Source organism: Euprymna scolopes, chromosome 24, assembly GCF_053919585.1.
Source record: "Euprymna scolopes isolate OS-2025 chromosome 24, ASM5391958v1, whole genome shotgun sequence".
Classification (NCBI taxonomy): domain Eukaryota; kingdom Metazoa; phylum Mollusca; class Cephalopoda; order Sepiida; family Sepiolidae; genus Euprymna; species Euprymna scolopes.
In genome coordinates, this window is record NC_136505.1 from 55,635,959 (window position 1) to 55,660,969 (window position 25,011).

The window sequence follows — 25,011 nt, forward strand, 5'->3', positions numbered from 1 at the left end:
TTCTAAGGCGAATATTTGTGAATTTTTCTTTTTCTTTTTTTTTCCACAGGATATTGCGGCTCACACTCGGGTGACCCCCATGCAAAGACAGCTAACCCTCAAGAAATTTATTGATTCAATCAAATCAACTCCAGATGCTCAGAAACAGCTGGAAAACTGGGGCCTCTACATCGAACAAAACACAATAAATGTAAGTTTTGCTCGATTGTGTTTTTTTTTTTTAAATTTAAATGGTCAAACGGTTTCTTGTCTGCAATGGTTGAGAATAAATAGAGCTGGAGATTTCATTTATGGTTTGATTTTCTTATTAGAATAATTTAAATCAATAAACAGAGGGACACACCTAAAAAACTATTCTCTTTCTCTCTCTCTCTCTGGGTCACAGATCAAGGAAAAGGTGAAAATCACACTCCTAGTAATAAGCTTGGTTCTGTTCGTCGTGGATACATACTACTTCGTCACGGCTGTGGCCAATGAAGTCTTGCACCTTATTTTACCTTGACCTTGAAAAGTTTAGTCCTATCAAAACTTTAAAACAATTTCAACTGATTTTTCCAAATTTTATGTATAGATCTGATACTCTTAACCACCATGCAAAATTTGAACCCAATCAAATAGATTTTTAACACTTCAATCATATAACTTGGAGTACATCCTTACATTGTCGGATGGAGATATGTGGTCTCACTACTGATTTATATACTTGTGTTCATTATAACTTCTGGTACTACCAGAACAGGCTGTCTAAAGATACTGGCTTTCTGACCTAAAATGCACCTAAAATGCACCAACCATTGTATTTGTATTATTTAGATTCTTTGGACTGTTCTCGTGTTGAATCTTATTTTCATGTTTTGGTCACTGTAACCACCAACCATCTTAGGATGTATCTTGTCAGAATTGGGAATCTTCGTTGGACTCTGGAATCAGGGGTTGCATGTTCTCATTCCGTCAGCCATGACTAGGTAGATGTCTTTAGTAATTCGCAATTATATTTTTGAGTGTCGCCCGTACTGATTGAACCTTCATCCTCCAGAAGAGTGTGAAGTTTAATAAGTACTTTATCCACGAACCACAGGTCCTTGCAGACAATTTTAGTATGAGTATTATTATTGTTTTCTAGATTTAAAAGTTCCACAAAGATTTTAGAGAATGACAAGATATACTTAAAAAAGATCGAAGGTTACATAGACCAAAACATGAAAATAACACGAGAACAGTAGTCCGAAGAATCCAAATACAAAAAAATCATTCCTTATCTCAAAAATTCAGAAACTTAATATTATGTTGTTTTTTTTTCCTTTCCCTTTGCAAGACTAAATCATGTTCTGCAAAGTTAAAAAACAAAAAGACACAATTTCCTTCTACAAAACAATTAAACTAAACACCATGAATAAATATTGGAAGATATATTTTTTTTTTTTATTACGTTTTCACCCCAAACAAAGCACATTGCCACTTTGGTGTAGGGGGCTATTATTAGGGGCAGTAACTGCTGGGGCACTATGTTGGAATTTGGGCAGCAAGATGTTGGTTCACGTTACACTTGAACTTCTGCATGTCAGTACAGTTAGGGAAGCAGGGACCTGGAATGGAATTCCAGAGTCTAGCGGTTCTGGGGAAGAAACCACTGGAGTAGAAAGATCTTTTACATCTAGGGATCTCTACTGTGTGGGGGTGGGATTTAGCTGCCTGTCGGGTTTATCGAGGGTGTCTACGTCGTGGGGGCACAAGTGTCTGCAGTTTGTCAGAGCATTCACCATTAAAATACTTGTAGAACAGGCAGAGGGATGCAACGTTTCGTCGATGGGAACAAGGCTGAAGCTTAGATGCCAGTTCAGGGCCTATCAGATTGGCGACTCTCTTTTGAACCTTGTCTAGAAGCGAGAGACTAGCAGCAGATGCACCAGCCCAAATGTGACAACAATAGTTCATACATGGGCGAATGGTGGCCTTATAGAGGTACAGGATACTTTCAGGTGTCAGTAGTTTTCTAGCACGGTGTCTGTAGTTTTCGCAGCGGCCCTGGCAATGTTTTCAATATAATTGTTCCAACTCTTGTTTCCTGTGAACGTTAGGCCAAGCACTTTGAAAGATGTACTCTCAGACAGGGAGTCACTGGCCATTGCTATTGGTGGTAGAGAAGGTTTCTTGTAATTATTGAAGGAAACCAGTTTAGTCTTGGCAGCATTGAATGTGACCATCCATTTATGTTCCCATTCCACTACAGATTGGAGGTCATCCTCTAGTGTTTTTGCCATTTCTTTAGTTATATGTTCATTTGTTTTCCTGTCATGGCTGTTATAGAGTCTGGTGTCATCAGCATATATACCCATCTCAGAGGCAGTTTTGTCGGGGAGGTCATTAATAAATATTAGGAACAACAGAGGCCCAAGAATAGACCCCTGAGGCACTCCCGCATTTATATCACATGTTTAGATGTACGACCATCGAGGACAACCTGGATTTTTCTCTTATCTAAGAAGGATTTAATTATGTTAAGTATTCTACCAGTGATACTGTATGATTTAATTTTCCTGAGGAGACCCTCATGCCATACCCTGTCAAAAGCCTTAGATATATCTAGAGCTACCGCTCTGCCCTCCCCCGCTTTGTCCAGTGAATGGTATATACGTTCAGAGATTACAGTGAGGATGTCTGCTGTGGAAGGGGCTTGTCTAAATCCATAGTGTTTGTCAGTCAGAAGTTTAACATCTGTATAGATATAGAGAACTTGAAGCATAAAAATTTTTTTCCAAAATTATTCAATTCAGCATTAAATAACCTGAAAAGAACTGATATGCTGTGAAACAAAACAACCAAACCAAACTCCATGGATAAATATTTTAAAATACTAGACTACCCATGACCCGTTGGGTCAGTATATATTAACTATGGAATTAATGTATGAGCGTGACACTTTTGACGTAAAGAAAATAGTTTTTTGTGACGTAACAGAAACATTTCTATGAAAGTATATTAAAATGAAAAAAGAATATAGATAGATTTCTATGTCGTTCTGTTTATAATTGTTTATTCTTGAGAAAAAAAAAAAAAAAACTTACAGCCATTGAATTATAAGTGGTTTGCCATACTTATAGGTAAATGGGCACGGAACAGATACCATAATACTTAAAGTTAAATTCAAATTTTGAAATATCTTTTAATTTAAACATGAAAAAAAAAAATTTTTTAAATTGGGTCGCTGAAAACGTACACAGTAAAACAATACATTGTAAAATAGTAGATTTATTTGTAAGAAAATTGCATTAAAATAACTTAAACGTAATACGGAAATGAACGATGTAAAAAAAAAAAAATGCAGAAAGTATTAACAATTGTTTATTTGGATAATTTAAAACGCAAAAAAAAAAAATTAGGCCGCTGAAAACCTACATAGTAAAAAAAAAAAATATGTTGTCAACAGGTCAAAGTTGATTTATTTGTGAGAAAATTGCGACAGTATAAGTTATAATATAGAATAGTTGCAAAACATCCCCTAAAGGGTCAGTATGTTATATTAGCTATGGAATTAATGTATGAGCATGACACTTGTGACGTAAAGAAAATAGTTTTTTGTGACATAACAGAAACATTTCTATGAAAGTATATTAGAATGAAAAAAAGAATATAGATAGATTTTTATGAGTCATTCTGTTTATAATTGTTTATTTTTGAAAAAAAAAAACTTCTTCTTCATTATTAGTAGTAGTAGTATTAGTAGAGTAGTAGTAGGGAAAATACATGTCAACCAGTAGTAGTAATAGTAGATAAGGAAGAGGAGGCATAGTAGTAGTTGTAAAGAGGAGAAGTAATAGTAGTAGCAAGAAGAGGAGGCATAGTAGTAGTAGTAGGAGGAGGAGGATAGTGCACAAGCAAACAAGCAAACAACCGAGTTTTAGTATTATATAGATAAAGAACTTGGAGCATAAAATCTTTTTTCAAAATTACTGGATTCAACATTAAATAACACAAAAAGGGTTGACATGCCATAAAACAAAAGCACTAAGCCAAATCATTGGAACTTGTTTATCAAAAGCAAAGGCAATGCTAATAAAACTTCATGATTATTGTATATTTTTAGCAGCAGTTTAGCATGTGACATGATAATCCAACTTGAATGCCTACTAGACACTGTCCTCGAGTGTCTAAGGGCTTTCTGTACAGGAGTTTGTCAGAACAACCTGGCATAAGGATACTTTTTCCATAGAAGTAAACCCTGATCAAATATTCAAAATCACATGTTAGAACTGCACGCCTGTGGAACTCTGTTCCGTCTGCCTGCTTCCCACCGGACTACAACTTGGATGTCTTCAAGTCCAATGTTAACAAATTCCTAATGAACCGCCCCCTTAAGTAAACACTTCATCAAATCTCCACACTAACGTAATGTACTTGCAATAACCCTTATCCCTGAGTGGCTTCCGGGCCTTGATAAGTGGTGATCACTGTGTAAAAACAAAAAAAAACATAGTATTCATTGCCCAAATAAGATCTCCTCACTATGGTTAACCCACATTAGCTTTTACGAGGGATGGTGCACCTTCTCCAAGTGATGTTACATCAAGTAATAGCACGAAGCTAGATACTCCACCAGACTAGATAAATTCTGGAATCCGGTAAGACCAAGAGACCAAAATTAAAATGAATGTATGAAAATGGTTAATTGGGGAGAGGAAAATTACGTTCTCAACTTTTTTACTAACTCAGTGTTTGAGAAAGAACTTAAATGGAACGTTTGAATATCTATGTATCTCATGTAGACTTCAAGTGTTAGCCCCAGGTAGTGGCCCCCTTGATTTCTGAGAATTTCGACTGAAGTAAAATAAAACTGTATACCTATGTTAAATGAATGACAAATAAAACTGTATACCTATGTTAAATGAATGACAAATAAAACCAGGGGAAAAATATTATGTTAGTAAACGGAGGATCATTTAGGGATATTATGAATCCATTTTCTTCATGATAAATAAAATGTACTGAAATGTAATCATCACCTCTGACACATCGACATCTATTTCACCTGATGATTAGGTTAATACTTGACTTCTATAGGAGAGACATAGATATTCATATTATCGGCATAATCACGTTGACACACCAGTTCCTGCTGAATAACCAAAGTTAAGCAACGTTGAACCTGGTCAGTACTAAATGGGTGACCATTTGGGACTTCCAGGTGCTGTATGTGCTCTCCGCTTATCTCGGCATTGTTTCTAGTCGTCCGGGTCTTCTCCTTGCCACTGGACTCAAACAGTGCCGATTCAGGAGAGGTGTGGTTGGGAATTGTGCACCCCTTGCCTCACAATTACACACGCTACTACCTCTAAGAGTATACTTTGTCTTTCAAGACTGAACGGAAGCATGGATGGATATAGATATTCAAATATTCTACTATTATTTATTTATTTGCGGACTGTTATCCTTATCTTTCTATAGTTGTTTCACATTTCGGCCAACTATTCCTCTGGCCTTTGTCAAGGTGATTAACCATGATGGTATAGGAACACTGAATCTCTTAACTAATTACCCCGTTCCATAGTTGTTGCCGTCTCACCACGTTTTGGCCAACTAATCCTTCGGTCGGCTCTGGGTTGGATTGAAATTGCTATCTTCAGACAATGCTCACCTGGAACCGTAGAGACTCAATGTCTCTATCCATTGCGCCACGGGCCTCAAACGGCGATCAAGGTTGGATGTTTTGGTCTTATAAATCCAAGTTTTTTTTTGTTTTTTTTGTTATCTGATCTTCTATTGTCAGGTCAGTACCGAATGGCATATATTATTTAATTATTGAAATCGTTTGAGTGGAGTAATTTATATATTTTATTTTATTTTTGCTTTATTTGTGGACTGATATCCTCATCTTTAGAGTTGTTGTTTCACGATAAGAAATAGAGGAATAGTTGGTTGAAACGTTGTGAAACAGCTATAAAGATGAGGATAATAGTTCGCAACTCCTCTCAAAAGATTCCAATAAATAATATTCTACTATTCTATAAAAGACAATTTGTGTGAGAGTTTGTTCCCTATTATTATGAATTATAAGTTAAAAATTATACCCCCTTAGTGTTCTCTGATAATTACATTATCGTACTTGTACAGTTGATCAAGACATTAAAGAATGAAAATACCGAAAAAAGGTTATATTGTACATATCCGTTTTGGACTGAAGATCTCCGGAAAAAAAATTTTGCTTGATTTGATCAAGTATTTTTTTTTTTTTTACAGTGGAAAAACACGTTTTTATGACAGTGCGTTGAAGTTGGCCATCTTTGAATTTTTTGAACATGCCACAGAAAGATAACTCAGTTTAAAGCGTCGACACTCCCTCCCCATCTTTAATACTAGCTTTGCTTCCTAAAAAGTGAACTTTTTGCTTGGTATCATAACAAATTGTTTTTTTGATGTAAAAAAAGAAAACTACTTGATGAAATTAAGTGAAATTTTTTTGTTTTTTTCATGGAACTTCATTCCATAATGGATACGTACAATATAACCTTTTTTTTGTTGATATTTTCATTTTTTTAATGTCTTGATTAAACTGTACAAGTACTAAGTTATCTTTATAATTTGTGTAAACTTTCAACTAAATCAAAAAATTTGAAGCCTTAGAGTGCAGATCTACTCTCCATTTTTTTTTTCTGCCAAAAAATGGCAATTTTATCACCTGATGAAGGTCGGAGGTCACGTCAATCGAAATGTTGTGCATCAAGATTAGAACAATTGTCTGATTAATCTAAATAATATGAATGAAGTATCTATTTAAATTTCTTCAAGTATTTCAAGCCACCTAGTCAGATATAAAATAAAAAGTTGATTCTTATTTCTATTGTTGGTTGAAACATTATGAAAAATAATGAAGATGAAAATAGTAATCCAGATAACCCAAATTATTTTTTTGCTTTTTTTTTTAAAAATCCAATTGTTTTTTCCTTTATCTTTTAGTTGCCAGGCCGATCTTATCAGCCGGAAAAGATATTCATGCAAGGAAAAGAATTTCTAGCTTCACATGAAGCCGACTGGGGCCGAGATCTGACACGTGCTGCTGTGATTACGCCTGTGGCACTTAAGAATTGGGTTGTATTAACTTGTCGGCAAGATATTGGCAAATCAAAGGACTTTATTTCGATGATGATGAAAGTGACAGGGCCAATGGGGATTGAAGTAAGCAATCCACAAACGATTGAAACCCGGGACAACCGAACGGAGACGCTTATTCGATTGTTACGAGAAACCATCAACAGTAGGGTGAGTGAATTTTTGTTTTTGAAAATATAATGTGCGTATATCTGTTAGAGAAAATATCGTATACCAAAAATCACATAAATTGATTAACTGGTTTATTTTTAAATGAGAAAATCAAATTTTGTGACTAAACAAACAGCGACAATATTACGATGCATTTTGAAAAAAAGGCTGGTGAAACAAGGGAAATAACTCCAAATAATTCAAATTTTGCAAGATTTTAGAAAGCCATTCTTAATGAGGGACATGGGAAAACTTCAAACTCTCTTAAAAACTTGTGCTTGTTAAGATAGTCGACAGATTTTTTTTGCATATATGGTTTTAAGCAAAAACTACAGGACTTGTCATGTCGAAAATAGTAATATATCCAAAAATTAAGAAAATTCATTGAGTAGAAAATTATTTATAGTTAAAAAATAATTTTTACAAAAATTCAGAGAAATTGCATTTTTCCTAGATGTGAACACCTTAAAGATTGTGAATACAGGGATATACTTATCTGACTTTTCGTCACTTTAATGGCTAACGTAAAAACACAATAGCAGTTCTATTTAATGAATTTTCGTAATGTTTGGATATATTACTATTTTCGACACAACAATTAAGTATGTAATGTTGTTTTTGCTTAAAGCCACATATTTTTAAAAAAATCGATCTGTCAACTTTACCACTATGATTTTCGTTATAAAAATAAAACTACTTGATTAACTTATGTGATTTTTGGTGTACAGTATTTTTTTTCTGGTTACATACATCATAGAGGCTTTTCTTTTCTTTCTTTTTTTTTTTTTTTTTTTGAAAGCAGAAGAATTCTTAATTATTCGTAATCTGTTTTTAAAGCTATATTGTTGAACAAGGAAATGTATAGACCCTCATAGCAGTTTGTGTTTAATTAGTAGGTTTATGTTTGATGTTTTAGCTTTAAATAATCAGAAAATGTTTGTCATGAAAGAAACCCATAACATGAGTATTGTTTAGACATGAAATAACTTGATATTTCTAAATAGTTACCCATTTAATTACTGATCAGGTTCAACATTGCTTAACTTCGGTGATCCACTAATAACTGGTAGTTAAACATCGTAGTTGTATACTCGTATTGTTTTTGATCATTTTGAAGTCCTTCTTGCCATTGGATTTGAGCAATATATAACAAGAAGTGCAGTTGAAGATTGCTGCTTCGTGGGAAACTCCTTGTTATGCAGGAATTCTTTCAGACACTTATGATGTATGGAAATGAAATCTGGACAGTAAGGGTTGAGGATATGCGGAGAGAAATAAAATGAGTTTTTAAGATACGATGAGCTAAGACGAAGATTAACTCTGAAGAGGACAGGGAGATGTGGACAGAACAGAAGACGGCTTGATGTGTTTGGTCATATTCAAAGAATCAGAGATGTGAGATTTTGTTTTGTAATTCTAAAAAAAGCAGACATCTGAGGGGTTTTTTTTTTTTTTTGTACCTCTAAAGAAGCGTGATTTTCATTAAATCTGATTCCTCTGTTGAGTTTCTTTCTTTCTTGTTCTATCTCTTTTCCTCTTTTATCTTTCTTCCTTTTCCTTGTTTTATTTTGTCATACATTATCCTCTCTCTCTCTCTCTCTCTCTCTCTCGAAATGTTGATTGTGACAAATTTCCAGCATTTTGGGGCAATTAGCCAATTTTTATTTTGCCCTGAAAGATAAACCTTGAATTGTTTTGTGAGAGCAGAGGAGACTACTTTTTAGATGATTGCATGTGATTTTACAAGGTTCATTGTTTGGAGTGTGGACTTGCTACTCTGACTCAGGGTTAGTAATAAGGTTGAGATATCATCGTAATATCAGATTTTTTTGTCATTGGCCACTCGTATCCCTGAAGAAGATGGATGAGAGTGCTTGGGTTAGTAAATGTGGAACGGCCATGTTAGAAGTGTCAATTGAAGGGAAAGCGAAGGAAAACATGGGAGGAAGTGGTAAGCATACAACACTTATCCTCAATTCTCACTGTCCAAGTTTTACTTCTATACATCATGTTGTGTGCATTACATGCTGATAGACTTTTGATCCATATCTTAATATCACTACAGCACTGAAGGCATTTTAAGAATATTTGAATCTTTTACAAGGATTTTTTTTTTTTTTTTTTCGGATAAAGTTTGATGCAGAGATCCTGATGGTGGTATAAATAAACCGAAATGTTGTTTTTGCTTTTAATTGTTTTTACTAATACCTTTTCTCTTATTGAAATAAATAAAATAATTTTAAAAAGGATTTTGTATTGACACAATAAATGTGCGAGCCGATTTGACGACGAGACTAACATGTGCATCTAACACACAACATCCAACACCAGCACAAACACACAAATGTACCGACGTTCGAGAGCTGTCTACTCTTCCTCCATCCCCTGATAAAGAGATATTTTCTCTAAAATATTTGGAAAACTCATGCATCAACCATCTTGTGTGACACACTATGTTCAGAAATAAAAAATACATAAAATAATTGAAAACTATTGAAGTCTGTTCAATATTGTTATCGTTATTTATTTTACTACATAAACCGTTTCCATAACTACATTGTGATAGCCCTCAAACACAACCCTTTCACATAAAAAAATCGTTTTGGCATTGGAAAATAAGCACAAAATTTTCCAATTTCGGTACTTCAAAAAGTTCTGATTTTTCCAATTCCCGATTTTAATTAATAAACCATACACTTAATTTAGATTCTGACTGAACCAAGAAGAGTTTCAAGTAATCCTTGTATTTTAATTCTCAGTATTGTCATCGTTATTTATTTTACCACATAGACTGTTTCCATAACTACATTGTGAAAGCCTTCAAATACAACCCTTTTACACTTAAAATAATTTTTTTTTTTTTTGCAGCTTCAACTTGTTGTGGTCATCTTCCCAGCAAGCCGTGATGATAAATACAGTGCAGTGAAAAAACTTTGCTGTGTTGAATGCCCCATTCCATCTCAGGTAAGAAAACAAAAGCAAGCTTTAAACACACCCTTGTCTTTTTAAAAAAATACTTTGAACGCCATTAACTGGAGAATAGAAAGTGAATCTTACGCCATAACTTGTTTGCTCTCTCTTCTTCCCCCTTTTTTTTTTTTTTTTTTTTTTTTTTTTTAATCTTCAGGTTACATGAGCAATATACTTAAGTTGGCTGTTGTTTGGAGTGTGTGGTATGCAGATATATTTTCAATCCTCTTATAGTATTTATTATCATTCATCTATCAATTTATACATCTCATTAACCCTTATCCTTGAGTGACTTTTGGCCTTGATAAGTAGTGGCTCATTAGTAAGAAAACTAACAACTTTGTTCTGAATTGATGTTTCGGGTCACCAAAATAATCGTTGTTCCAAAAGTAAAGCCTCATATTTTTTAACTCAAAAAGTTAGAGCTACTAAGATAGGAGTAGTACCATTAAAACAAGCGGCCTTTTGTGCTCCAGAATTTATTTTTCTACGCAGTTACCACTATTCTCAATGCACTTTTGCTAATCTCTTCTGATGCCTTCATGATGTCCATGACAAGAGTTGCTTTCTTAGTTTTGCATCATCAATATCTGCAGCAGAGAGATGAAACTTTCTGGTGATGAATGCATAAGTTCAGTCATAACGATGCCATTTGCAATCCTCTCTAATTCGTTCAGTCAGAATAAAAAATAGGAGGCATTACTTTTGGAATGTCTCTCGTAACTTATGTTCAATTTGTATACAATAATAGTCGCCTTCAACCCCATTGGTGGTCTCTTCTGGAGATCATAATGAACATAAAAGGCTGGATCTGTCAAAAGCTTGTTCGGATGATCCCACTCTGGAACTGTGAAATCCGACCAATGAGAATTGCAGATTTTAAAAGGCTAGAAATATTCAATCTATGATCTCTGCTGAATTTTTTAGGCTAGCTGGCACCATTTTGTCTCCAATACCCAGATAGGGAATCGGGGGGAAAATCACCCCCCCCTCTCAATCAGAAGGACAGAAAAGGTGAAGTGTAGCATCAAAACAGATACTACACTGTGATCTTGTCCCAAAGGCCAAATGCTTGTGTTTAATATGTTTCTTTAATTGTTTGTTCCCTAAATTCATAATTCAATTTTATCATTATTAGATTGTATATTGCTTTAAAATTGCGAAATTTTACATATTTATATTTTATATTGGATAAAGTTCAGTTTCATTATTAATCGAATTGGGTTCATTTTATTTTCTTTTTTAACATGTTTTAAATCTTTTTATTTACTTCTGATTAACTTATGAACAAAACAATATGGTATATGAAAGGAGGAGGGGTATTTGCAAAACGTTTTATTAATAGCTTAAAAATACAGTTTTATTTTCAATCACATGTTTTGTTTTGTAGGCATTTATTTTGTAAATAGTCTGAAAATGATAGATTTTATTTAATCCATATATGAGGCATTAATCAGTGCTATCACAGTCAGAGTCTATCTGAAACTAATGTCATGTATAATAAATGCCTAGTCGTTTTTAGTTTGAACATAAGTTTTGCTTGTTTAATATTTAACACTTATAAATTGTATAAAAAATTGTAGATTCAGAAATTTTCAGAAAACGTTAATGAAGTTTCAAATTCAATCATCATTACTGAAAGGGGAGGAGGCATCAATTTGCATACCATACCAAAAACCCTACACAATGCATCATATACTGAAAGACGCAGATCTGACTGAGACACTACCAGGAAATTAAGTCATCATGGTCATGGTTGTAGCATTCATCCTCGGTTGATTGTGCCGGCTCTTTCCAACAACTCTCCCTGTCCTGAATACTGGCTGATCAGGAATGGCGATTTATGGCTGCTTCTGTTATGAGTGCCATTTATGGGTTCAACGATGGAACCTGTAAAGGTGGGAGCCCAGAATCAGTCCTGCGGCCTACTTCTCTGTTCTGAGCAAGGTTTTAAGTTGACTACTGCAACATTTCTTCCAACCTGGTGGAGCTGGGTCGATGACTTTGCGAATGAAGTCACCTGGGTATCAAAAAAGGGCATGGCTGAACCAGCGAAGGTATCTGGTAAGGAGAGATTTCAGAGGGAGTTGATCCTGCAGCGAATGTGAATTGTAACTGTTGGGGATAAACTGGTGAAGATGACACGAAGGATGCGGTGAAAGCAGTGATGGGTGAATCACAAGGATTTGCATGCAGGTTTGGTGATCACTTATGAATTCTAAATTCTTTTGTAACTCATTCCTGAGAGCCCATCACACTGAGACTCTTCCAGGAAAATAACTTAAGGGAAATATTCAACAAGGTTGACCCAGATAAAAAATTTTTAAATGCCTAAAAGCAACAAAGATATGTAATCTATATATCTATAAAAGTGAACGTGTCTGTGTGTTTGTGTCTGTATACATTTCCCTACGCAATAACTCTGTCAATTTTAAGTCTACAGGCTCAAAATTTGATATACAGGGTACTGAGATTTGGGAAAATCTTTGTGATCGGTTTTTGGACAGAAATTTGGCGTTTAAGGAGTCAAAGTTCAACGAGTTGACCTTTGAGAACTCTACCAAACTCCTCTGACAATTTTGGGTCCAAACACTTGAAATTTTAGATATAGGTTCCTTGGACATGGATCTAACTTAATAACTTGATTTGTTGGCCTTCGGGACAAGATCAAAGTGTAGTATCTGTTCTTCAGATGCTGCACTTCAATTTCTTGTTCTCGGTCAGTGGAGGAGAAATCCTTCACGACTGAGACAATTTTTATTTTTTGTTCCTTTTCTCCACGTTAAAAAACGACCCTGATGTCTAACTCTGTCCCATGGGGAGGCATTATAAATAGGAACTTGATGTGAGCCCAAAACAATAAATGTTTAGGGGTCATAATAGGGGTCAAAGTTTAAAAAATTGACCGCTTTTTTTTTTTTTTTTTTTTTACCCAACATACACCTCCAAACACCCGGGCAACGCCGGGCTGAAATGCTAGTAAAAGATAATGAAAAGATTCCATTGAAACATTAATAACATTTAACTTCTATCTACTAAACTACAACTAACCTTTGTGCATGGGACAGGTAATTTTATGCTGCAAGGGAATCGGCTTTGCTCATAACATTTTTCTCATTTTAGGTCATCATTGCTCGAACCATCTCTCAGCAACAGAAACTCCGCAGTGTAACGCAGAAAATTGCTTTACAGATTAATTGTAAATTGGGTGGAGATCTCTGGGCTGTTGATATTCCAATGGTGAGTTGGGATTTTTATTTTGCATTTTTTTTTTTTTTCATCATAAGTCATGTGTTAATTTATTTTCTACGCTTACTGAGTATGGAAAAATGTCTTTTAAAATTACTGTCTAGAAAAAAAAAGTAACGGTTCTTTTCCTGAACATTAAAAAAAAACAAAAATATCACATTCCAAAAACCATGTAAATCAATTAAATAGTTTTATTTTGAAATAAGGAAATCAAATTTTATGAGTAACTGAACAACGGCGGTCTTTTCTGCATGTTAATGTTTTTAACATGCAGAAAAGACCGCCGTTGTTCAAAAAACAAAGGGAGATAAATCAACAATAATTCAAACTTGCGAGATTTATGTCACAATGCTTACTAATTTCCATTAATTACTTAAAAATAATTTTTTTATAACAAAACTACTTGATCAATTTATGAAATTTTTAGAACATATTTTAATTTTGTCATAGGTACATTAAGTTGTTTCCCTTTGTTTTTTGAGATTGTTTGCAAAATGGCACGTCATTCATTTACTTGTGAATTTTGGAATATGATATTTTTGTTTCATGATGGGTTTCTACTTTATACAGATTTTTCTTTTTTAATATCAGAGGAATTCTGGGCAAGAACCTTATATTTTAAAATTCTAGTTTTTGATTTCTCTCGGTAATTTCATGGTGTACGCTAATATTTTCACTGATAAGTTAGTTTATCCGTAACTTGTTAATGTATTTTGTAATGCTATATTTCACATTTATGTAATTTTTTTTTTTTTTTTTTCCAAATATCTCTTTTGTTCTATTACAGCGCAATCTCATGGTGGTTGGTATCGATGTATATCATGATTCTCCCAAAAATAAAAGGTCAATTGGTGCATTTGTGGCAAGTACTAATCACACTTTCACACGATGGTTCAGCAGAGTCTGTTTCCAACAGCCAAACCAAGAATTGATCGATGGACTTAAAGTTTGCCTTATCAGTGCACTAACAAAATACCATGAAGTAAGTACAAACGGCCATTGTTTGGATTGCGTAGACTACTATTCTCATCTTGAGCATTATTTTCGTACATGTTTTGGCCAATGTAACCTCCAACCTTCTTCAGATGTCGGAAAATCTTTGTTGAATTTAGGAATCTGTATAGAATTTTGAACGGAATCCTTTATTTAATCCCTGGGAGGGAATAGCATGCTCTCGTTCTGTCAACCAAGACCGGGTAGGAGTCCTAATTAATTTGCAATTCTATTCTGAGTATTGCCTGTATTGCCGATTAAACCTTTAATCTCCAGAACAGAAGAGTGTCACTTTAAAAAAAAAAAATTATTTTTATGGAAATCACTCCAGACAAGTTGTGAAGCCACTTGATGCAAGGGACTAACACGAATGAAAAATAAATATGGCAAAGACAGGAGATGCCTATTGATATTAGTCTTGAAAAGACCATGGTTTGAAGCAAAGAGAAAACCATCAGCAGGAAGAGTTCTACAAGTCATTATTGGAAAGAAGTTACTGAATTTTACATTTTTCTTATTAATTCTTAATTATAATGATTATATATATAACTAGACTTTTAACCTGTTAAAAATGGCTAGAGTTATGGCCTATTGACTTAAAATGCTCATCTATGCTTAATTGATGGTTGAATATGATTAAATTTGTGTTTATCTTCACATTAAATACTCATCCTTATTAATGCCTAACTGTGCATTTAGTGAATACCATACTGTATTGATTTTTTTGCGGACTGTTGTCCTCATCTTCCTAGTTGTGTTGTTTCATTATGTTTCGGCCAACTATTCCTCTGGCCTTCTTCAGGTGAGTATTGTGTGAAGATAGCGGTTTCAATCCCACCCAAAGCCGGCCAGAAGAGTAGTTGTCCAAAACGTGGTGAGACAACAACAACTATGGAAGACAGTAATTATGAGGATACAGTTAAGACTCGTCACGGTTAATCATCTAGAGAAGGCCAGAGGAATAGGTGGCTGAAACGTGATGAAATAACAACTATGAAGATGAGGATAACAATCCACAAAAAATGAATACACTAATTATGAAGCCTCGTCTTAAAGGATTCAAAAAAATAAAAAAATAATATATGAACAGATACCATAATACTTAGTTTGCTGCACGTTATCATAACAAGCTGAAACCACTGTCAGTAATTTTCCCCACTCTTTATCTGTGCCAAAATCAAAACGTAGATTCCATGAACAAAGCTTCTTTCTTAGAAGTGCACGCCTGTGGAATTCTCTTTCGTTTGCCTGTTTCCCACCTGACTACAACTTGGATGTCTTAAAGTCCAACATAAACAAGTTCCCGATAAACCGCCCCCTTAAGTAAGACACTTTATCAGATCTCCATTACTAACGATTACTACGATACTATCCCATTGATTACTGTACACGCAATAACCCTTATCCCCAAGTGGCCTCCGGGCCTTGATAAGTGGTGACTTCCATGTAAAAAAAAAAACAAAAAAAACAAAGGCCCATAGAAATTTCAGCCAGATCAGCCTAGTAGTTTGCAAGAAAAAGTGGAACAGACAAAGATAATTATATAATTAATTATAATTAATCATTAATTAACCTTTTCTTCTAAAAAAAATTCAGACATAAAGGACCATCAGTATTTCTTAATGAGTAGCTTTCTCCTGCTTTTATTACAATGTAATAATTTCACCTATCAGAAAATGTTTTCTAACATTGAATTAAGAAAAAACAAATATTGCACTATGCATTGAAAGTGACTCTTGTCAAGGAGTAAGATTTTTTTTTTTTAATTACACAAACTCACTCTCCAATCCTCATGGTTAAACAGATCAACTCTCTAAATTTCACAAGTGATTAATCACTTGCTTCTAAGTTTTCCTGTACCAATCAACCTTCCTGCAATTCATGACCTCCATGCTTCTGCAACACTACAGCTTTATTTTAAAACTTTTATTGAAAAATCAATTCAGGTAACTTGATTATGTAGTAGAGATGACATCTATTCAATGTAGCCACCTTTAGCCTCAGTTACCGCCTTGACACGGGTCTGTTACTGGGAGCATGCCTTTTCCATAAGCACCAGCAGAAGTTTGATGAATACTCAGAAGATGACGGCGATCAGGCTGTCTATGGTGTGGTAGAAGAGGTCATGTTAGTAATATTTTCGACGTATGACCAAACAAAGTAGTCCAGCGGGTTCAGGTATGGGGAAGAGGAGGAGCCAGTGAGAGAAAGGGTACAAAGTCGTAGCACTCCTTCTGAAGTCCTGGTGCTACCAGATCAGGCTGTCTACTGACTTCCTGAGATGAAACGCACCTACATAGATGTCTTTGTTTTTTTATTCCCTTTTGCAAAACTTAGTCATGTTCTGCGAAAACAAAAACAAAAACAACATTCTCCTCCCCTTCCCCTCCCTCGTTTTCTTTTTCCTTCACCTCCTCACCCCTTTTTTTTTTTTTTTTTTTTTTTTTTTTTGCCTAGTTGGTAGGGCGATAGAACATACCAACTGCCCCCCTGCAGAGGGTAAAAATCCTTCAATGGGACCACCAGTTGACCGTTGGTGGCAACCCGTAATGCATTAAGAACGGGATCCTGGTGGTTGAGTGGAACATGCCTAGGAAATAATAACATGATACTACAACACACCACTTTGGCCCTTACTAGGCTAGACGGGAGGTTGGATAGGCCCGATCCAATCAATCGGTTGGTCATGACAAGCACTAATTCAGACAATCCAAACAAAAACACACTAACACTCAACATAAACAATAAACTGAGTTAATAAGCGATGGCTGAAGGGTCAATCAAGCTGGGAAAAAGGTAACCATCAGGAATAATAAAAATACAGGGAAATCCCATACTTGGGTGGGCATAACCATATATTGTGAATGCTTGGAAACCTCCCCATGTTTGAGTATACCAGCTATGTAGCCCTGGAGAACCGAGGCGAATGGGATTTACCCCCTCATAGTTCTTCCCCATAAGGGGCTCCGAGGAGGGTGGGGAGCATGGCTGATGAATTTTTCAAAAATTATTATGAATGCCAAAAAATCCAAGAGACCACACACAGAAATAGACTCTGACAGCGACAATGAAGATACAAACTTTCCAAGATTCATCGTGCTAGAAGCAACGTCTAATATACCGTTAACTAAAATGTCACCCTTCATTATCCAAAAGGTAATATCAAGCAAAATAACACCTAAAAATGTCAAAAAATTAAGGAATGGTACCATATTGGTAGAAGTACAAAATAAAAAACAGGCCAAAACTCTACTTCAACTACAAAAATTGCATGAAACAAACATCAAAGCTTATCCACACCAAACACTAAACTACTCCAAAGGAGTCATAAAAAACCAGGAAATCTCCGTCTGCACAACAGAAGAAATCAAAACAGAACTAAAAAACCAAGGGGTCACAGATGTAAAAAGAATCACATTTAAAAAAAAAGGAGAGGTAATATATACAAACACTTATATATTAACATTCAATTATCCTCAAATACCAGAGACCATCAATATAGGTTATGAAAGAACGAAAATAGAACAATACATTCCAAAACCTTTACAATGCTACAACTGCCAAAAGTTTGGACATAATAAAGACCAATGTCTAAGATTCTTCACATGTGGAAACTGCAGTGAAAAAAACCCAGACCACGATGAAGAAGACTGTCCAAATAAAACCAAATGCACAAACTGTCAAGAAGAGCACCACTCTCACTCAAAACAGTGCAAAATATATAAGCAAGAGAAGGAAATAATAACAATCAAATATCAAAAAAATATAACCTTCCAAGAAGCCCGCAAAGAAGTCACAAATCGCACCAAAAACTCATATGCCACAATAACCCAACAAGCAAACAAAATGTACAACTACAATGAACTAAACCTTGCTCCAGAAATTGCAAACCTAGCAAAAGAACTAAAGAACATACTTGAAGAATTAAAATCTTTTTTATCAGAACTGAAAATAAATTCTAACAGCCAAATAAAAGTCAGAAACGAACAACCCAGTATAAAAGAAAACGAAACAAAGGAAATCAGAAAAACTTCCATCAATATTGAGGAATCAATCTCTAAAGAAATGAAACCTCCTCAATTATCAAAACGTGAAAGATCCAAGTCACTAACAAGGACAAAAACAGATGTTAAAAATAAACACACAACAACAGAAAAAATGGAAATAGAACAGAACAACAAAAAAACTACCCCCCAAAAACAAAATGACAAACAAAAAACAGAATTAGTATTAATTGAAAATGAAAATAAATTTGAACTAGTTGAAACTGGTAGCCAAAAAAGACAGTCAAGACAAAGTAAATCTAAAAGTCCCAGACCAAAACCCAAAAAAAGCCTCTCACCAGAAACAAGAAACAGACCATCCACTTCCAAAAGAAACACCCAAACTAACATCGAAACTATGGACGTAGACATAAACACCAACAGTCCAAAACCAAAAGAAAATATAAACCATGACTAACAAAATCCTACAGTGGAACATAAGAGGATTAAAAATTAATATCGAAGAAATGCAAATACTTATCAAATCCTTATGTCCTGCAATAATTTGCCTACAGGAAACACACTTAAAAGAAAATGACAAAATTAACATAAAACACTACTCAATATACAACCACATAAACAAATTATCATGCAAAGCCACCGGTGGATCATCAATACTGATAAACGAAAACATTCCACACAGCAAAGTGAACTTAAAAACAAATATGCAAGCTGTTGCAATAACTGCAACACTACACAAAACAGTAACCCTATGCTCACTCTATATACCACCAAATGAAACAATAAACGAAACAGAATTAAACAATATAATCAAACAACTACCTAAACCTTTTCTACTGTTGGGAGACTTCAATAGTCACAATATATGGTGGGGCAGTAAAAAAAACAACAAAAGAGGCCAAACCATAGAAAAAATAATTAACCAAAATGATCTATGCCTACTCAACAACAAAGAGAATACATATATGCACCCACCAACGGGAACCCTATCAGCAATCGATATAACACTATGTGACCCAACTATATACATGGATTATAGCTGGAGAACACATAAAGATACATGCGGAAGTGACCACTTCCCAATCATAATAGAAAACGAGAATCCCAAGCCAGAAGACAAAACACCCCGCTGGAATTTACAAAAGGCAAATTGGGAAAATTTCCAAAATACATGTCAATACAGATTAATACCTGAAGCGAATCCTGACTTAGAACACATCACATATTTCAGCAACACCCTACTCACAATAGCCGAGGAGAACATACCAAAAAGTTCCACTACTACAAAATATAACAAACCCTGGTACAATAAAGAATGCAAAGAAGCTATAAGAGCCAGACGTGCAAACCTAAGGAAATTCAAAAACAGTCCAACGAAAGAAAATTTGGACACCTATAAAAACAGCAAAGCCAAAGCACGGAAAACTATCAAAGAATCAAAACGGAACTCGTGGAAAGACTATGTAACAAAAATTAATCAAAACACAAAACCCAAAAAAGTATGGGAGATGGTCAGAAAAATAGCAGGAAAAAATACAAAGAACCCTATTAAACACCTTATATGCGACAACACAAAGATTACCGACAAACAAAATATCGCAAATAAATTAGCAGAACAATTCTCAATGAACTCATCATCAAAAAACCAAAATAAAAAATTCCAAGCTATAAAGAAAAATGAAGAAAAAATAAAAATAAACTTCAAATCAAAAAATGAAGAAAACTACAATCAATTATTCAACAGTGCAGAACTAGAGGAGGCAATAAACAAATCTCCCGATACAGCAGTCGGCCCCGACGAGATCCATTATCAATTCCTCAAAAAACTACCAAAACCATCACTGGACTACTTATTACAAATTTACAATGAGATATGGATAACTAACAACATTCCAAAAAACTGGAAGCAGGCAACAGTAATCCCAATACCCAAACCAAAAAAAGACCATACAAACCCAACAAACTACCGACCCATTGCACTAACTAGTTGTTTGTGCAAAACTTTTGAGAGAATGATTAACGAAAGGTTAAATTGGTACTTGGAAAGCAAAAATCTAATTACAGAAAGCCAGTCGGGTTTCAGGAAAAATAGAAGCCCCACCGATCACTTAATAAAACTGGAAACACGCATAAGAGAAGCATTTGCAAAAAAAGAACATCTAATAGCAATTTTTTTTGACATGCAAAAGGCGTATGACACCGCTTGGAAATACGGAATCCAAAAAGACCTGTATGAACTAGGACTTAGGGGTAGAATGCCAGAAATTATCAGAAATTTCTTAACAAATAGAAACTTCCAAGTACGGATGGACAACACTTATTCAGTCCAAAAAGATCAAGAAATGGGGGTCCCCCAAGGCAGTATCCTGTCTGTCACCCTCTTCAACATTAAAATAAACAATATCATAAAAAACATAGACCCAGGAATTGAAAACGCCCTATACGTGGACGACCTACTTATATACTACCAATCTAAATATATACAAACAGCCGAACGCAAACTACAACTCTGTCTGAATAAAATAAACAAATGGGCCATAGAAAATGGATTTACATTCTCAGAGGAAAAAACTAAATGCATCCACTTTTGCAAATTACGAAAATTCCACCACGACCCCAACCTGAAACTGGATAACAAGAACATCCCACTCACCGACCAACATAAATATTTAGGTATTATATTCGATAAAAAATTGAACTTTATACCGCATATAAAATATTTAAAAGCAAAATGCCAAAAGACAATGCAATTGATCAAAGTCCTAGCACACACCGATTGGGGTGCAGACAAAGTCACATTATTGAAATTATACCAAACTCTAATCAGATCTAAAATGGACTATGGATGCTTCATCTATGGAGCAGCAAGGAAGTCCTACATAAAAGAACTAAATACAATCCATCATCAAGGATTAAGATTAGCCTTGGGAGCATTTAGAACCTCTCCAATAGAAAGCCTCTATATAGAGGCCCATGAGCCTCCACTGATTCTAAGACGACAGAAGTTAGCGCTACAATATTACCTAAAGCTGGTATCGTGTCCAACAAATCCTGCATACCAATGTACCCTCCACCCACAATACACACATCTCTTCAACAAGAAAGAAAATATCATCAAGCCCTACAGCCTCCGGATAAAAAACCTTCTCACAGAAGCCCAAATGGACATTACAAAAATACATAAATATAACAAATCAAAAACTCCACCCTGGATGATCAAACAACCACACATAATATTAAAATTAAATAAATATCCCAAAACGAAAACCCACCCATCAACCTTCCATGAAGAACTACTTATCATCCAGAATACATACAAAGAATATACACAAATTTACACTGACGGATCAAAAGATGGAGATAAAGTAGGATGCGCAGCCATCCACAAAAAAATAAAACTAAAGAAAAGGCTCCCAAACGAATCTTCTATTTTCAGCGCAGAAGCAACAGCCATAGATTCGGCACTGAATATAATAACCAATGATGACCATCAAAAATATATCATATTTACTGACTCACTTTCAATACTCATATCTCTAAAAGAAAAAAAAATGACAAACCCACTTATTACAAAATTGCTAAACAAAATAGATGCCATAACCATGAAAAAAAACATTATCTTTTGCTGGATACCAAGCCATATCGGCATATACATGAATGAACAAGCAGATAAGGCAGCAAAGGAAACTCTGCAACAAAACCACATAAGTGGAAAAATCCCCTATACAGACCTAAAGACTAAAATAAACACATTTTTGAAGAGAAAATGGCAAGAAAACTGGAGCTCATGCACCAAAAACAAACTATTCCAAATAACACCAAATATTGGAACGAGAAACACCAAAAAGTTAACAAGAAAGGAAGAGGTAGTAATGACCAGACTGCGAATAGGTCACACTCACATCACCCACTCACATCTACTAAAAGGGGAGGAGACACCAAACTGTATAACGTGTCAAGAACCCTACACAATACACCATATACTGACAAACTGCATTGACCTTGAACAAATCCGAACAAAGTATTACCAAGAAAAAAATCTGAAAACAATATTAAACAAGATTGATCCCCAAAAAATTATCAATTTTCTGAAAGAAACTAAAATATACTCAAAAATATAAGGAAAGACCCCCCCCCCCCAAAAAAAAAGAAAAACCTTAAGAAGAACAAACCAATATTTAACACAACATAACGAACCTTTCGGCATTAAATGACCCCAAAGTGGTTGATATGCCGTAAAACAGAACAAACAAACAAACAAACCTTCTGAAGTCAAGCCTGAGTTTCTTTGGACTTGTGGGCCGGCACAGTCCTGCTTCTTCAGCCAGGGTCTGCCAGCGGCCACATGATTGCACCAGGGGATCACCACACTCTTCAGCACATCCAGGAACACTTTCGTGTTGACTTTCAAACCAACTTAGAAGGTTTGATGTGGCCCTCACTTGAAACCACACCAAATAGATATATAATTGGGTAGATTAGTGTCCATCCGATTATAATCCGTTGAAAAAAATTGTAAAAAAAAAAAGGCGAAAAAATATATTGGGAGTGTGTGTGGAAGGGGTTACTGCTCGCACACGTGAAGCAAAATCATATTTTACATTTTCGTTTTTTATTTTTTTTTAAACAAAACACTGTTTAATTCACCGTTAAAAACTAATGTAATGGATAAAAGTGCACACATTACATATTTGTTTTTCAATTATATTTTTAAAATTTGACCAAAAATAACGCCAGATTGCTTCAAAATTATATATGCTGATAACCGAGCTCTAGTTAAGCTAATTATGTTCTAATAATATGAGCTCCAATTAAATATGTAAGAACATTTATTTTTATATTCATGTTTTCAGTTTTTTTAATTTTTAATTCGTTCTGGAATAATAAACAAAACAAAACAAAGTTTGTTTACAATAAATTAATATCAGCGGTATTAAAGCTGCTGCTCCTGCTGCTTCCACAGATCGTTTTTAGATACTTTTTAAAAAGAGAACGATTTTTTCCAGGTATTATGATTTTAAATTGCTCCGTACCACAAGATGAAGCCAGTTACATTTTTATTTTTAACGGATAAATGTAATAAAAAGATTGATTTATTTAACAGTGGGTGTCCGAAGGAATTTGTTTCAAAATTTTCCAAACTCGTCATGTTGAAGCCTTTTTTTTTTTTTTAACACAGCAAAAAATTGTCAAAAGAATTTCGGACAACCGAATCTATTAAAAGTAATATCTCTTCTAGTTAATTTCCAAATTTCATGATGAAATTCTTAAGAGAAACGTGGTACCACCGTTTACAAATCTGGGAGGGGGGGGGGTCGTTACAATTCTTACCGAAAACGCTGTTTTATGATAACATTTTTTAGCGCTTTATTTGCTTAAAACTCTTAAAATATATAATATACATTATTATTTATTAATTTATTTGAAAGTATATTCATTTTCGGACAAAACAGTATTTTGAGGACATAAGATGCTTTGGTTTTTAAAATATGATGATTTTAGCAGAACCCCCTTAAAATCCATAATTATCCAAAACGTTTTTATCATCCGTGTGTATTGCTAGTCCAAAAGCAGTCTGGAGCATTCCATATGTTTCTGTGACATTTTTCCGGGTTTAAAACAGAATTTTATTACATATCGTTCTTCTAAAGTGTCCTCACATCCAGATTGCATTTTTGAAATTCACCAGCTGTGACAATCAGGCTTTAGTAGGGTGTATTCCACTCCCTGCTGTAGCTGTTCAGTTTAACTTGAAATCATAACTCGTCAGTCATCTCATAAGATGTACGGTAATAACATACTAAATTTTCAAGAGTCTACAATAATTTAAAATGCCTGTACAAAAAAATGTCTGGAAACGTATTGAAGGCACTGAATAAACTTAAAAATATTCAACACAAACAAGATACATGTATATTTTTTGGAAGGCAGTTTTTTGTTTTTTTGGTCGTGTTTTCAGTATGTTAATAAGATTTATATTTTGAAATATTGACATGAAATATGAAAAAAAAAAAAAAAAAGCCAAAATAATTTGGTAAACTACACAAATAAAAATTGAAAATGTAAGCTTCGAATTTTTGAAATCATTTTGTTTTTATTTTAGCTCAATCACTCTTTACCCAGACATATTGTTGTGTTCCGAGATGGAGTTTCCGACAGTCAGCTGTCAGTCGTTTCAGGTCATGAGGTTGAACAATTGTCAAAATGTTTCTCACATTTTGGTGACAATTATAGCCCTGTCTTAACTGTAATTATTGTCCAGAAGAGAGTGAACACACGGATATTTGTCAATCAGGTAAGCTTAATCTTCTTTTGATTTTTTTCTTTCGAAATTAGGTTCCTCACTGTCATCCAAGCTCCAACTCCTGCCCCATCGCAACAATGTTGATCTCCGTACCTGTTTTATAAGTACTTCAACAGAATCTACTCTGACGAACTTGAAGTACTTTTGCTCCCTTGATGTAAATACTTCTAACTAACCGAACACTGTAGAGGTCCCTAAATCCCAGAAAACCTTTTCTTTCCTCAAATTTTTAGATTT

At 34.6% G+C, this 25,011-nt stretch overlaps 1 protein-coding gene across 1 annotated transcript in view; it reads left to right on the top strand.

Moving 5' to 3' along the window:
- The window catches only part of LOC145246714 (piwi-like protein 1), a 95,749-nt gene that overhangs the window by 61,838 nt on the left and 8,900 nt on the right, over nt 1-25,011 (top strand). Inside the window, exons 13-18 of the mRNA XM_080108456.1 lie at nt 50-190; nt 6,952-7,254; nt 10,123-10,218; nt 13,348-13,464; nt 14,261-14,455; nt 24,574-24,765. Of these exons, the coding sequence (XP_079964582.1) occupies nt 50-190; nt 6,952-7,254; nt 10,123-10,218; nt 13,348-13,464; nt 14,261-14,455; nt 24,574-24,765 (1,044 nt within the window). The remainder of the gene's footprint in view (nt 1-49; nt 191-6,951; nt 7,255-10,122; nt 10,219-13,347; nt 13,465-14,260; nt 14,456-24,573; nt 24,766-25,011) is intronic.